Raw genomic sequence first — 13,737 nt, 5'->3', positions numbered from 1 at the left:
CTTGATACGTTTTAAAAATATAAAATGTATCTTATTTGTCGAACGTTCTTTATTAAATAATATATCAATTATTATCTTAAAAGTAGATCGGTGGTACTGAACGTTTCCTTTTATCTTTCGATCCTGGCCGACCATAAAGAGGTAATAATTGATTTGATGGAATTTGAATTTTTTTGTGCACTCTAAAGCCTCCATGGCTGCTTTTCCATTACCCCACAAATTCTTTTTTCTTTAATTACAAAATTAATATTTATAATTTTAAATCTTCAAATTAATTTTTTTTATTTCTCAAAAAATATAACTATAAATATGTTAAATTAATAAAAAATATATTCTTTTTTAATAATAATGGAATAAATTTGATCCGATATTTACAGGTCACTTCGCAGTGCGAAACCGAACATTAATATCATTTTTAATAGTCCAAGCCCACCGCTAACATATAATTGAAGGTTTAAAAAAAAAAAATCCTTTAAATTTGATCTGATATTTACAGGTCACTTCGCAGTATGAAATCAAACATTAATATCATTTTTAACCGTTCAAACCCACCGCTAACAAACAATGTCGGTTTCAACTCGTTGACAGCCTTACAATTTTAAAATGCACCTATTAGGCAGAGGTTTTTATATCTTTATAAAAATGTTTCGTTCCCCTAAGATCTCTCAATCCACCAAATTTTTTTTTAAGTTAACTTATAGATTTTTTTTTTTTTCACTTATAAATTGTGACACGTTAATAAGACCTAGTTTGAATCTCGTGATCAATTCATCTCAACGTGAGGATCCTATTATAGGGATTTTGGTTGTTGCAAATAAAGTATTTTAGTATCTAATATATTAGAATATAATATTTTATTTAAATCATATTTAAATATCATAACATATTACAAAATATTTAAATAATTTGAATTATATATATAAAATATATCTTATTATTTTAGTATTTAATATATCAAATACAATATATATAAATTTTTTATATATTTAATATATTAACTATTAATTGAATACTTCAAATTAATTTTTTTTTCTCTTTATATTATTATATTTAATATATTAAATATTAACGTAAATACCCCAAATTTCTTCTCAATTAATATATATTAAATCTTTCGTGACTCGGACTTGTGTAAATTTATTGTCTAGAATACCCCTATTTACATATTCCACATGAACGATTTAGATCAAATTATTTGTAGCAATTATAAATGGACCGATCATTTTGATTACAATAATTCATGCTTTGGCCCCGTTACATGTTGCCGTCGGCCTCACGGTTTTAAAACGTGTTTACTAGGGAGGGTTTCCAAACCCTTATAGGAATGCTTTATTCCACTCTTTAACGATGTAGGATCTCATAATCGATCCTCATGTACTTTCGTAAAAAATAAAATAAAATTAAATTAAATTTGAAAAAAAATCCTCTTTCCTTATGTACTTTCGTCCACATCCTACATTAATCGGTCCGATAAACACGGAAGCCTTTTAAAGGAGTTGATGTTGACTTCTGGCAATTGAGAGGAAAACATTGACCGAGTAAAAACCGGCCAAAGTAAAACTTCTTCGAATAAAAAATTAACTGAAAAGAAGAAGGGGAGAAATAGTTGCTAAACACCTAATCTTAGTTACTTGATTCAGTTTCACATATTTAAATAACAAACCTATCCTAAGCTAGCAAAAGATAAGCTCTCCATTACCGTCAGAGTTAATTCAGATATTCAAAAGAAAAAGAAAAAAAAAACTAACGAAATTTAAGGAAACATGTGAATAAAACCATATCTTTTATCTAACAATTTCCTCTTAAAAGCTGTGGTATATCTACCTTATTATTTGAACTCTGATCTTTGAGCATAGTTCTTCAAATTTTACCTACGCCAGGGACTTGATGAAAATGTCTAGGATGTAGTGGAATCTGATTTCTATATGCTTGCTTCGGTCGTGCAAAATTGGATTTTTTTATCAAGGAGATCGTAGCTTTGTTATCCACGTATAGCATTGGTAGATCGCTTTCTCTTCCAATGAGTTCTTCCATCAGTCGCACAAGCCAGACCCCCTGTGTTGCCGCCGTTGAAGCGGCGATGTATTCTACTTCACAGGAAGACAAAGCAACTACCTTTTGTTTTGTTGATTGCCAGCAGATCGCGCCGCCTGAGAGGAAGTAAATCATCTCGCTAGTGGACTTACGATCATCAACGTCACCGGCCATGTCACTATCACTATAGCCAACCAACTCAAGCTTCTCCTTTCCTCTCCCTATGCAGTATCTCACACCCCAGCCTCTAGTTTCAGCCACATAGCTTAGGATGCGTTTGACAGCCACAAGATGCTCCTTCCTAAGTGCTTCCATGAATCTACTCACGTATCCAATTGAGTAAGCAAGGTCAGGGCGTGTGTTTACCAGATAGCGCAGGCTCCCGACAATGCTGCGGTAATTGGTGGCGTTGACTGTCGTCGTAGTGCCGGCCTTCCTTAGCTGGAGCCGGGCCTCCATTGGCGTCCTTGTAGGGTTGTTGTCCGCAAGCTCAGTTGTGACCAACAGCTTCTTCGCATACGCACTTTGGCTGATGGTGATGCCGATAGTACTCTGTTGCACTTCGATGCCGAGGTAGTAGCTGAGCACGCCGAGGTCGCTCATCTTAAAGTTCTTTGACATCTCCCTCTTGAATCTTCCGAAGACTTCCATTCGCCTCCAGTGATTATGAGGTCGTCGACGTACACTCCCACGATCAGTCGTTGCTCGTTGTGGCCGTGCGTGTACATGTCATGTTCAAAGGCACAGCGCTTGAACTTCAGCGACAATAGGGTACTATCGAGCTTTGCGTTCCAGGCTCGTGATGCTTGCCGAAGCTCATGGAGTGCCTTGTGCAGACGCAATACCTTGTCAGGGTTGTTGTTGTCCATGAAGCCCGGTGGTTGTCGAACATAGACGGTCTCCTTTAGCTCTCCGTTTAGGAACGCGGATTTCACGTCCATGTGGTGGACTTCCTAGGAGTGATATGCTGCGATTGCCAGCAATAGGTGGACAAATTCCAGCCTTGCCACCGACGTGAATACCTCCTCGAAATCCACTCCTTGCTTCTGGACGTAGCCCTTCGCCACTAGACGGGCCTTGTGTTTCACAACTTCTCCCTTTTCGTTACACTTCATTTTGAAGACCCATTTGAGCCCTGTGGCTCGGTGTCTCGGCGGCATGTCCTCCAGACTCCATGTCTGGTTCTTGGTGATGGATGTCATCTCCTCCTGCATTGCCTTCAACCAACACGGATTCCTTTCTACTTCGGGGAAGGTGTTCGGTTTATCTGCGCTGATGGCATGCAGTTTGGCCACCTTTTGTTCGAGTTCGCGTGCCGCCAGTTTAGGTGGTTCACCTCCTCCCACTAGGTCGTTCATCCTCCCGTACTTGGCCACCAGATCATCATCATGATTGGCATCCAGCGTCGAATCCACAGTCCGTGGTGTTGCAAACTCTACTGGTTCAAGGGGTGCAGCTGCTAGCGGCGGTGACGGTTCCTGATGTTGTGCTCCTCCTTCTTTCGGCCTTGTGACGAGGTACTCCACCGTGAATTGATTTGGGTTGTGGTCTGCCTCAATCACGTCGTCCCACTGCTAGAAAGTGCTTTCGTCAAAGGTGACATCGCGAGACACGTGGGCTCGCCCCCCGCAGGATCATAGAGTCTGTACGCCTTACTCCCGGGTTCATAGCCGATGAAGACGACCTTCAGCCCCCTGGGATCGAGCTTGGCAAGGTGGGAACGAGCTACCTTTATGTATGTGACGCAGCTGAACACTCGGAAATGATGTACCGCTGACTTTTTGTTGTACCAAGCCTCATGTGGCATCTTCCATGTAGTACCATCTCTTCGTACAGGTTTTCTAGAGCAGGAAAGTTTAGGTGCCCATACCTTGCATGTCACCTCGAAGATATTTTTGGTCGTGACTGAGAAGTTGACCGGTTGCTCTATCTCCAACTCCAGGATGTAAAGGCAGTTTGCCATGCGCCGAACTTGCATGAGCAGCCGTTGTCGATCATCGCAGATTTTGAGTAGCCCGCGCTCGATAGAAATGAAGCAGTCAGCCTCATCGAGTTGACCCAGACTCACAAGGTTAGCCTTGAGTCTCGGGATGAAGTAGACGTCGGTTAGCTTGCGGTGCTCGCCACCCTTGCCGATGAACAGGATGGTGTCACACCCTTCGATCTCGACGACGAAGCCGTCGCCGAATTTCACCGTCCCGCGATCTCCAAGTCAAGCTCGAAGAACGTGGATCTAGCTGAATTTCATCGTCCCGCGAATCCTCGAGTCCAGTTCGAAGAACGCGGATCAAGCCCTGGTCATATGGTTTGTTGCCCCTATGTTGAGGACCCATTGTCGGTGCTCATTCTGCCCATCCCTCTCGCTGGTCTGAGCGAACATTCACTCCTCCTTCAGTTGAATTGGCTCCCCAGCTGGTGTCTTTCCTATGCCCAGCTAGAGCTCTTCCTCAAGTTTGATGCTCACCGGAGGGGCAGTTACGCCGTCGTCGATTACCTCCACCTTCGTGGATTTGGATCGAGCCACATGGGCCTTCTTTTTATTCACCAGCAATTCTTACTAATGGTGTTAATATAACACATGCTGAAACAATTTGGATCTTAGGCACTCTAAATACATCAATTATAGTAAATTAGCTAGCATGTTCAAAAGCATTAAAACTCAATGAGTTTGAATACTAACCTTTTGTCGCTCAAATTTCCTTCTTTTTTTTTTTTTTCACGAACCGGTTTCGAATCACCACTAGTGTCTTCTCCACTATCCTCCGGCCTTAGAACGGGATGGTGGAATCCGGTGAGTGACTAAACTTGGGAGGGATTTAGTATATATGAAGATAGTGTTTGTGAGAGGTTTTTCTCAAGGTTTTTCCCAAAGAAGACTTCCATGTATCATCACTCTATTTATAGAGTCATGTTTGCATGTTCATGCAAATTTGAGATCACCAAATTTTGACACTCAAAATTCCACTCAAATTTGTGGGGTTTATTTGGCAAGCATGCAAGTTTGATTAAACCAAATTTTGACACCTCAAAATTCCACTAACATGAATTTTTCCATTAAATAAAGTCAACTTTCTTAATTTTAATTCAACAATTAATTTGAATAATTAATTTCAAATTAAAGTAATATTAAATGATTAATTAAACTATTTAATTAATATTTAATATTAATTCAAATGTCAATCCCAATCAATTCCGACACATATTTGAATAAAATATTTAAATCTTATTTAAATATTTCAGATTCTCTCTTTTTGTTTAATTTGTAAATAAAACAAAAATGCAGTTAAATATATTGTATATATGTAGCGCATATTCCCTAATTCGAATTCGAACACTTCAAACTCACTTGTCACACTGTTCTATGGTTTAGTCCGATATGAGCTAGCAGAGGGACCTAATGGACCTATAGATCATGGGCTCCAACGATCCAAGATTAACCGGTTAAACTTATTAACCTTGTTAACAAACATTCGTTAACTACTAGGACACTCCACTATAGCCTAGTAGTTGCACTCCCCTCACTATAGATATATTTCTGTCCATTTGATATAACCATGGTTAGTAAGTCGATCCTTCACAGGTTGTTTGTAATTATAGTTGGGTCAATTTACCGTTTTACCCTTGAAGTTACTTCTTGTTCCTTATGTTTCACTGATCCTCTAATGAACAATTGGTTTGTGGTCCAACCAGTAAACCGAATCTCTCTCAGGACAATGAGAGGGTGGGGGCCTCTTGTTCAAGACTTGGATTCAGTGCTTAAGGGAACTACCTCTCTTCTATCCCTAAAAGTGGGTAGGAGTGAATTCCTTCTTACACCCTATGTCCCCAGCTATTCACCCAGTCTACCCCTGAAATGGGAGGCTTATTGAGTCGACGAACTCAGGCCACTCTCACCCATGCAAATCTAAGGATAATTTCAAATAAACAGGAGTTCATAGTTAGCTCAAGATTAAGATCAAGTTACGTAGATCATCGAATGAAAAAAAAATCAATCTCAACAGTGAACGGCATTATAAAGTGAGAGTGGTTTTCTTTATGGTCCGATCTTACGCAAAATACTCATTGCATAGGACGTCCCCACTCACATGTCTCCACATGTACAATTTAGTGATCACATTGTTTATATCATATACAAAAGTGAGCCGCATTCATAGTGTCCTCAAAATAAGATACTCAGCCTTATCCTTATACTATAGATCATTTTGACTATATACTTGAACTTGATTCTTTCTTATATCTCTACATATAGTTCAAGTAATCATACTATAGCCAGAGTGTTCTTAGTTTATTGGATTTAGATTAATGATCGTAAAGTTCACTTTATCCCATAACAATCTTTACTGAATAAACAACAATAATAACTTTATTGAAAATAAAATATGTTTTTGTTTACAAATTATGAGTTTTAGGACATAAAACCCAACAAACTTCCACTTGGACTAAAACTTTAGTGGGGTTTTATAACGTTGAGTAGAGAGAAAGACTTATACAATAAACTAGGGCATCACATACTCATGCCTTTTCTCCCACTTGCCCTAGATTACATAACTCGTAATCCTAGACTCACTAGGTGCCCTTCAAACACTTTAATCGTGAGAGGCTTTGTAAATGGATCAGCAATGTTGTGCTCTGAAGCTATCTATGTGACGATCACATCTCTTTGTTGTACAATCTCCCTTATGAGATGATATTTGCGCTCAATATGTTTTCCTCGCTTATGGCTTCTTGGTTCTTTTGAATTTGCAACTGCTCCACTGTCATCACAATAAAGAGTGACGGGAAGATGCATATTTGGAACGACTTCCAAATCAGTTAAGAACTTTCTAAGCCATACAGATTCTTTCGCTACTTCACAAGCAGCAACATACTCAGCCTCCTTGGTGGAATCAGCAATGCCACCTTGCTTTATGCTTCTTCATATTATTGCTCCTCCGTTCAAAGTGAAGACAGATCCTGATGTCGATTTCCTTGAATCTACATCGGTCTGAAAATCTGAGTCAGTGTACCCTGTAAGGTTCATATCCTTAGCACCGTACATTAGCATATAGTCCCTCGTTCTTCTAAGATACTTGAGGATATTCTTAACGGCAGTCCAATGAGCACGTCCCAGATTGGACTGATATCTGCTGACAATTCCCACAGCATAGCATATGTTGGGTCGGGTACATAGCATGGCATACATCAGACTATCGATTACTGATGCATAGGGAATGTGTCTCATATTCTCAACTTCTTGAGGTGTCTTAGGACTTTGTTCCTTCGACAAATGAACTCCATCCATCGGTTGACTCTTTCTTTTGATCCCCCTCTTTCTCGCGCGTGCGCCCGCGAGATTTTCATGGCTTCTTACTACCTTTGCGGATGGAGGTCTCATTACTCTCATCGGTGTTATCGCGGAGCTTTAGGCGTGCAAGCCAATCCTCCAACTTTCTCACGCGTGATGCACTTACCATGAAAAGAGCCGACTCTTCCTCCTCAGATCGAGCCATATGAGCCTTCTCTTTATTCTCCAGGAGTTCTTGCTCAAGTGGCCCTTCTTCTCGAAGTTCGAGCACTAGAGTGGCTCGCCATCGGTCGACTCCTTCTTTTGAACCCCCTCACTAGATTGGACCACCATCGGTCGACTCCTTCTTTTAATCTCCCTCTTTCTCGTGAGATTTGCATAGCTTCTTACCGCCTTTGCGGCTGGAGGTCTCATTGCTCTCGTCGGTGTTGTTGCGGAGCTTTAAGCGTGCAAACCATTCCTCCCTCTTTCTCGCACGCGATGCACTTACCAAGAAAAGAGTCGGCTCTTCCTTCTCGAATCGAGCCACATGGGCCTTCGCTTTGTTCTCCAGCAGTTCTTGCTCAGGTGGCCCTTCATCCCATAGTTCAAGCACGCTTTTCCTCCTCAAATCGAGCCGCATGGGCCTTCTCTTTGTTCTCCAGCAGCTCTTGCTCAGGTGCCCCTTCTTCCCTCAGTTTGAGCACTGGATTCGCCCGCCATCGGTTGACTCCTTCTTTTGATCCCCCTCTTTCTCGTGCGTGTGCTCACGAGATTTTCATGGCTTCGTACCGCCTTAGCGGCTGGAGGTCTCATTGCTCTCATTGGTGTTGTCATGGAGGTTTAGGCATGTAAGCCATTCCTTCCTCGTTCTCGCGCACGATGCACTTACCATGAAAAGAGCTGGCTCTTCCTCCTCGGATCGAGCCACATGGGTCTTCTCTTTGTTCTCCAACAGTTCTTGCTCAGGTGGCCCTTCTTCCCGCAATTCGAGCACTGGATTGGCCCGCCATCGATAGACTCTTTCTTTTGATCCCCCTCACTAGATTGGCCCGCAATCAGTCGACTTCATCTTTTGATCCACCTCTTTCTCGCGCGTGCGCCCGCGAGATTTCCATGCTTCTTACCGCCTTTGCGGCTGGAGGTCTCATTGCTCTTGTCGGTGTTGTTGCAGAGATTTAGGCGTGCAAGCCATTCCTCCCTTTTTCTCACATGCGATGCACTTGCCATTAAAAGAGCGGGCTCTTCCCCTTCAGATTAAGCCACATGGGACTTCTCATTGTTCTCCAACAGTTCTTGCTCAGGTGGCCCTTCTTCTCGCAGTTCAAGAACTGGATTGGCCCGCCATCGGTCGACTCCTTCTTTTGATCCCCCTCACTAGATTGGGCCACCATCGGTCGACTTCTTCTTTTGATCCCCCTCTTTCTCGCGCGTGCGCTCGTGAGATTTCCATGGCTTCTTACCGCCTTTGCGGTTGGAGGTCTCATTGCTCTCATCGGTGTTTTCGCAGAGCTTTAGGCGTGCAAGCCATTCCTCCCTCTTTCTCGCGCTTGATACATTTACCATGAAAAGAGCCAGCTCTTCCTCCTCGGATCGAGCCACATGAGCCTTCTCTTTGTTCTCCAGCAGTTCTTGCTCAGATGGCCCTTCTTCCCGCAGTTCAAGCACTGGATTGACTTTAGTAGTGCAAGTCATTCCTCCTTCTTCCTCGCGCGTGCTCCCGCGAGATTTCCATGGCTTCTTATCGCCTTTGTGGCTGGAGGTCCAGCCGGCTCTTCCTCCTCAGATCGAGTCACATGGGCCTTCTCTTTGTTCTTCAGCAGTTCTTGCTCAGGTGGCCCTTCTTTCGGCAGTTCAAGTACTGGATTGGCCCTCGCCATCGATCGACTCCTTCTTTTAATCCCCCTCTTTCTCATGCGCGCGCCCGCGAGATTTCCATGGCTTCTTACCGCCTTTGCGGCTGGAGATCCAGTCGACTCTTCCTCCTCGGATCGAGCCACATGGGCCTTCTCTTTGTTCTCCGGCAGTTCTTTGCTCAAGTGGCCCTTCTTCCAGCAGTTCGAGCACTGGATTGGCCCCCGCCATCGGTCGACTCCTTTTGATTCCCCTATTTCTCGCGCGTGCGCCCGTGAGATTTCCATGTCTTCGAGCCACATGGGCCTTCTCTTTGTTCTCTTTGTTCTCCAACAGTTCTTGCTCAGGTGGCCCTTCCCGCAGTTCGAGCACTGGATTGGCCCGCCATCGATCGACTCCTTCTTTTGATCTTCCTCTTTCTCGCGCGTGCGCCCGCGAGATTTCCATGGCCTCTACCGCCTTTGCGGCTGGAGGTCCCATTGCTCTCATCGGTGTTGTCGCGGAGCTTTAGGCGTGCAAGTCATTCCTTCTCAGTTGCGCCCGCGAGATTTTCATGGCTCTCTCTTTCTCACACGTGCGCCCGTGAGATTTCCATGGCTTCTTACCGCCTTTGCGGCTGGAGATCCAGCTGACTCTTCCTCGTCGGATCGAGCCACATGGGTCTTCTCTTTGTTTTCCCCGCAAGATTTCGATTTCCATTTCTATGGCTTCTTATTGCCTTTGCAGCTGAAGGTCCCATTGCTCTCATCAGTGTTGTCGCGGAGCTTTAGCCGTGCAAGCCATTCCTCCTCACTTGCGCCCGTGAGATTTTCATGGCTCGCATCAAGCCTATACACCCAAGCAACCAATTCACCACTCATGCGTCGTACGTTAAAACGAAAGCGAGGGTGCAAAATCATCGTGCGAAGTCAAGCCATCAACCATCCCCAAGGTCAGCCCAAGTTAGAAGGCAACATTCCATGCTCAACGATCATGTCGCACGCCCGTCGCGAAGCTTTAGGCGTGCAAGCCATTCCTCCCCACTTGTGCCCGCGAGATATTCATGGCTTCTTACCGCCTCTGCGGCTAGAGATCCAGCCGACTCTTCCCCCGCCATCGGTAGTCGTATGCTAAAACGAAAGCGAGGGTGCAAAATCAAGCCATCAACCATCTCCAAGGTCAGCCCAAGTTAGACGGCAACATTCCATGCTCAACGAGTCTCATGTCGCACGCCCGTCGCGAAGCTTTAGGCGTGCAAGCCATTCCTCCCCACTTGCGCTCGCGAGATTTTCATGGCTTCTTATCGCCTCTACGGCTAGAGATCCACCCGACTCTTCCCCCGCCATCGGTAGCCAACTCCTTCTTTTGATCCCTCCTCAGTGAGGAGTAGACAACCCTCCTTGTCAATAGTTGAAGAGACACTCTTCTTCCACTGCTTCCCCCGCCATCGGTAGTAGACTCCTTCTTTTGATCCCTCCTCAGTGAGGAGCGGCACTCTTCTTCCGCTGCTCAACGTTACGTAGTCTTTCGGCCAACTCTTCCACCTTCCACTGTTAGGTCGTTCACGTCAAGTAATTTCTTTAGAGGCACAGACCATATAATGGCGGCAAACGCTAAGCTGATCCTCCCCGCTCGATCGTTTCTCCTTCTTCTGGCTCGATAGCTTGCCATAACCTGGTAAGTTGACGCGCATCAACAAGGACCACTCGTTGTAGTTGGAGCTCATCTCCCTGATCACTCGATCAACGACAATTCGACGTTCGTCTTTGCGGCACCGGCTTCTTAATGGCGGTGATGGAGAGCTCGAGATGGACCCCACACGATGTGTATATTTTGGCACTTTGCATTTTCTTCTTCTTGAACCTAATACCTGTGTATTGTTAAGTTGACGCTTTAACCATGATAAAGTTGGCTCATCTGCAATGATATACCACTGGTGGGTTAAACCAGGCTCTGATACCACTTGTTGACTTGTGGCAATTGAGAGGAAAACGTCGAACGAGTAAAAACTGACTGAACGAAAACTTCTCCAAAGAAAAAAATAATGGAAAAGAAAAAGAGTGAGAAATAGTTGCTGGAAGATCCTAGTTATTTGATTCAGTTTCACGTATCTAAATAACAAACCTATCCTAAAATTTAGTAGTGGCAACAACTTGGGCCAAAGTTGGCCAAAATGCCAGCAAAAAATACTCTCTTCCGAGAGGTAATTCAGATATACAAATTTCAAAGAACAACTAAAGAAATTTAAGGAAGGTTTGATTAAAACCATAGCTTTTATCTGGTAGTTGACAGCCGGACTCGAAAAACAGGGTGTCGGAGGTAATAAAACCAGCACGCCACTGCCACCATCCTCAACGGCACCATACAGGACAACCGTCACTGCAAAGCATATTGCTGTGAAGATCCCGGTGGCGCGTGGATCTTGCCATGTCACCAATGCCTGCACGCACTCGGCTTGAGTCGCCAAATCCCCCAATAAGTGCTGCACACGCGCCCCAATTGCTCTCAACTTAACATACCTCATTCGTACAACTTCCAGCGACCTCGTGCTCGACATGCCGTCGAACTCCTCATCCAGTTCATCCATTTCGACGGTGTCGGACATCGATAGTTTCGAATCAAAATGAGCGAGAAGCCCCCGTGACCGAAATTTATAGTTCCACGCGCTGGTGACGAACCCGTAGAATGAAACTATTGGAACGATGGGATCGGGAAACCAGATTAGAATCACCAGAAGCACGTGGACGAGACTCGTGAAAGTCGGATTCCGCCACGATCGGTGTCATCAACCAATTTCACGGCGGCGATCACCGTGGTGGGTTGATGATTGTGTACCAATTTGCTCGGATTTTTCGCATGCTAAAGTCGTGCGATTCGGCGTTGAGCATGAATAGAATGATCTCTCGCCGGAGTGGCGGCTCCGATCTCGAGAGATGGCCAACAACCATCTCCACCACTGCGATCCAGAGTTGTTCCTTTTAATATAACAAGAATGATATGTGTATGGATTGAAAATATATTTATACTCAGCCGAATCTATTATTACTTTTAAATTTATTAAACTAATTATTTTTATTATTTTTGAATTTCGAGATCTAATATTTCATTTTACTTAGTAACAAATTACTAATTATTTTTATGGTTTTTGAATTTCGAGATCTAATATTCCATTTTACTCAGTAATAAATTACTCAAAAAGTACTGTTGTTTATTTATCTTCAGTATTACGTTGAACTATATTAGGATGTTACATTTCTATAATTATGATCAATAATTTGTTTGTTATGATTATAGATTGATTTGTTTGGTCTGTGAATTTTTAATATCTTTTATCGGAGATGGTATTAAATGATTTCAAATGATAGATAAATAAAAAAAATTAAAAATTTTAATTCTTTTTAATAATCCCGAACAAAAAAATAGAGGGTTTAATTGGGTTGAGTTACTAATTCAACCCTGAATTCATTCTGAGGTTGGTATAAAACATTCCCTCAATCCCATCTGAACAAGTACATTCTTATTGTAAACGGGACCCCGACACACGACCCATGTACACTTTAATCTAAATGGAGAATCTATTCAATGTCCGGAGAGAGGTAAAGTGGACACCTTTACTTATTAAAGGGTAGCTTACAAAACATCTCTCCAATCCAAACTCTTGAAAACCAACGTGAATGGCGTCTATAACCATCCATTCCTCCTCCACCGTCATCCCCAGCCACCCTACTCCCACTGGCGCATTCTCCGTCTCCGAGTGCGACCAATACAGGGCATGGACTCACCTCCCCAGCGTCTACGTCTACAAATCCCCGGCAGCCGAGGTCATCATCGTCGAGTCCTTAAAAACCTCCCTCAGCCAAATCCTCGTCCCTTTCTACCCTCTCGCCGGGCGTCTCCACTGGCTCCCTGGCGGCCGCCTCGAGCTCGATTGCTGCGCTGCTGGAGCCCTATTCGTCGAAGCTTCCACCAACGCCAAGCTGGAAGATTACGGCGACTTTGCGCCGTCGGATGCTGTAAGAGAACTCGTCCCGTCCGTGGATTACAATTCTCCAATCGAAGAGCTGCCGTTGCTTCTATTTCAGGTGACGAGATTCAGCTGCGGTGGGGTTGTAATTGGCGTTGCTAATTGTCATACGGTGGTGGATGGCGCCTCCGCCGTCACGTTCATTAACTCGTGGGCGAGCATGGCGCGTGGAGAGAAGACGGTGGAGACTATTTTGCAGCCGTTGCATGATCGAAAATTTCTGATGCCGGAGAAGCCGCTTCGTCCGCCGCGGTTCGACCACGTTGAATTTACTAAACCACCCCCACTGATCCTTGGCAGCTCCAACACTGAGGTAAGGTTTTTTAGTCAATGGAATATGACCACACGTGTTAAATTAAGGGTTTTGTCAATAATATTTAACATAATTTTTAAAAGCTTAAAATTTAATATTATAGTATAATAGATTATGCTTAAAAAATACATATTAATTTATTTACTTATTCAAAAGTATATAAAGAAAGAAATATATATAGTTTGCTATTTTAATATATATATATATATATATATATATATATATATATATATATATATATATATATATATATATATATATATATATATA

The 13,737-nt window shown here is 43.3% G+C and overlaps 1 protein-coding gene across 1 annotated transcript in view; it reads left to right on the top strand.

Moving 5' to 3' along the window:
- The first annotated feature begins 12,767 nt into the window (after positions 1-12,767).
- Positions 12,768-13,737, top strand: part of LOC111432535 (spermidine hydroxycinnamoyl transferase-like) — a 3,569-nt gene continuing 2,599 nt past the window's right edge. Inside the window, exon 1 of the mRNA XM_023069464.1 lies at positions 12,768-13,467. Within this exon, the coding sequence (XP_022925232.1) occupies positions 12,805-13,467 (663 nt within the window). The 5' untranslated portion in view covers positions 12,768-12,804. The remainder of the gene's footprint in view (positions 13,468-13,737) is intronic.

The sequence above is a fragment of the Cucurbita moschata genome, unplaced genomic scaffold (assembly GCF_002738365.1).
Source record: "Cucurbita moschata cultivar Rifu unplaced genomic scaffold, Cmos_1.0 Cmo_Scf00038, whole genome shotgun sequence".
In the NCBI taxonomy this organism is placed as follows: domain Eukaryota; kingdom Viridiplantae; phylum Streptophyta; class Magnoliopsida; order Cucurbitales; family Cucurbitaceae; genus Cucurbita; species Cucurbita moschata.
Note: the sequence above shows the minus strand (reverse complement) of the source record. Positions and strands in the feature narration are given on the sequence as shown.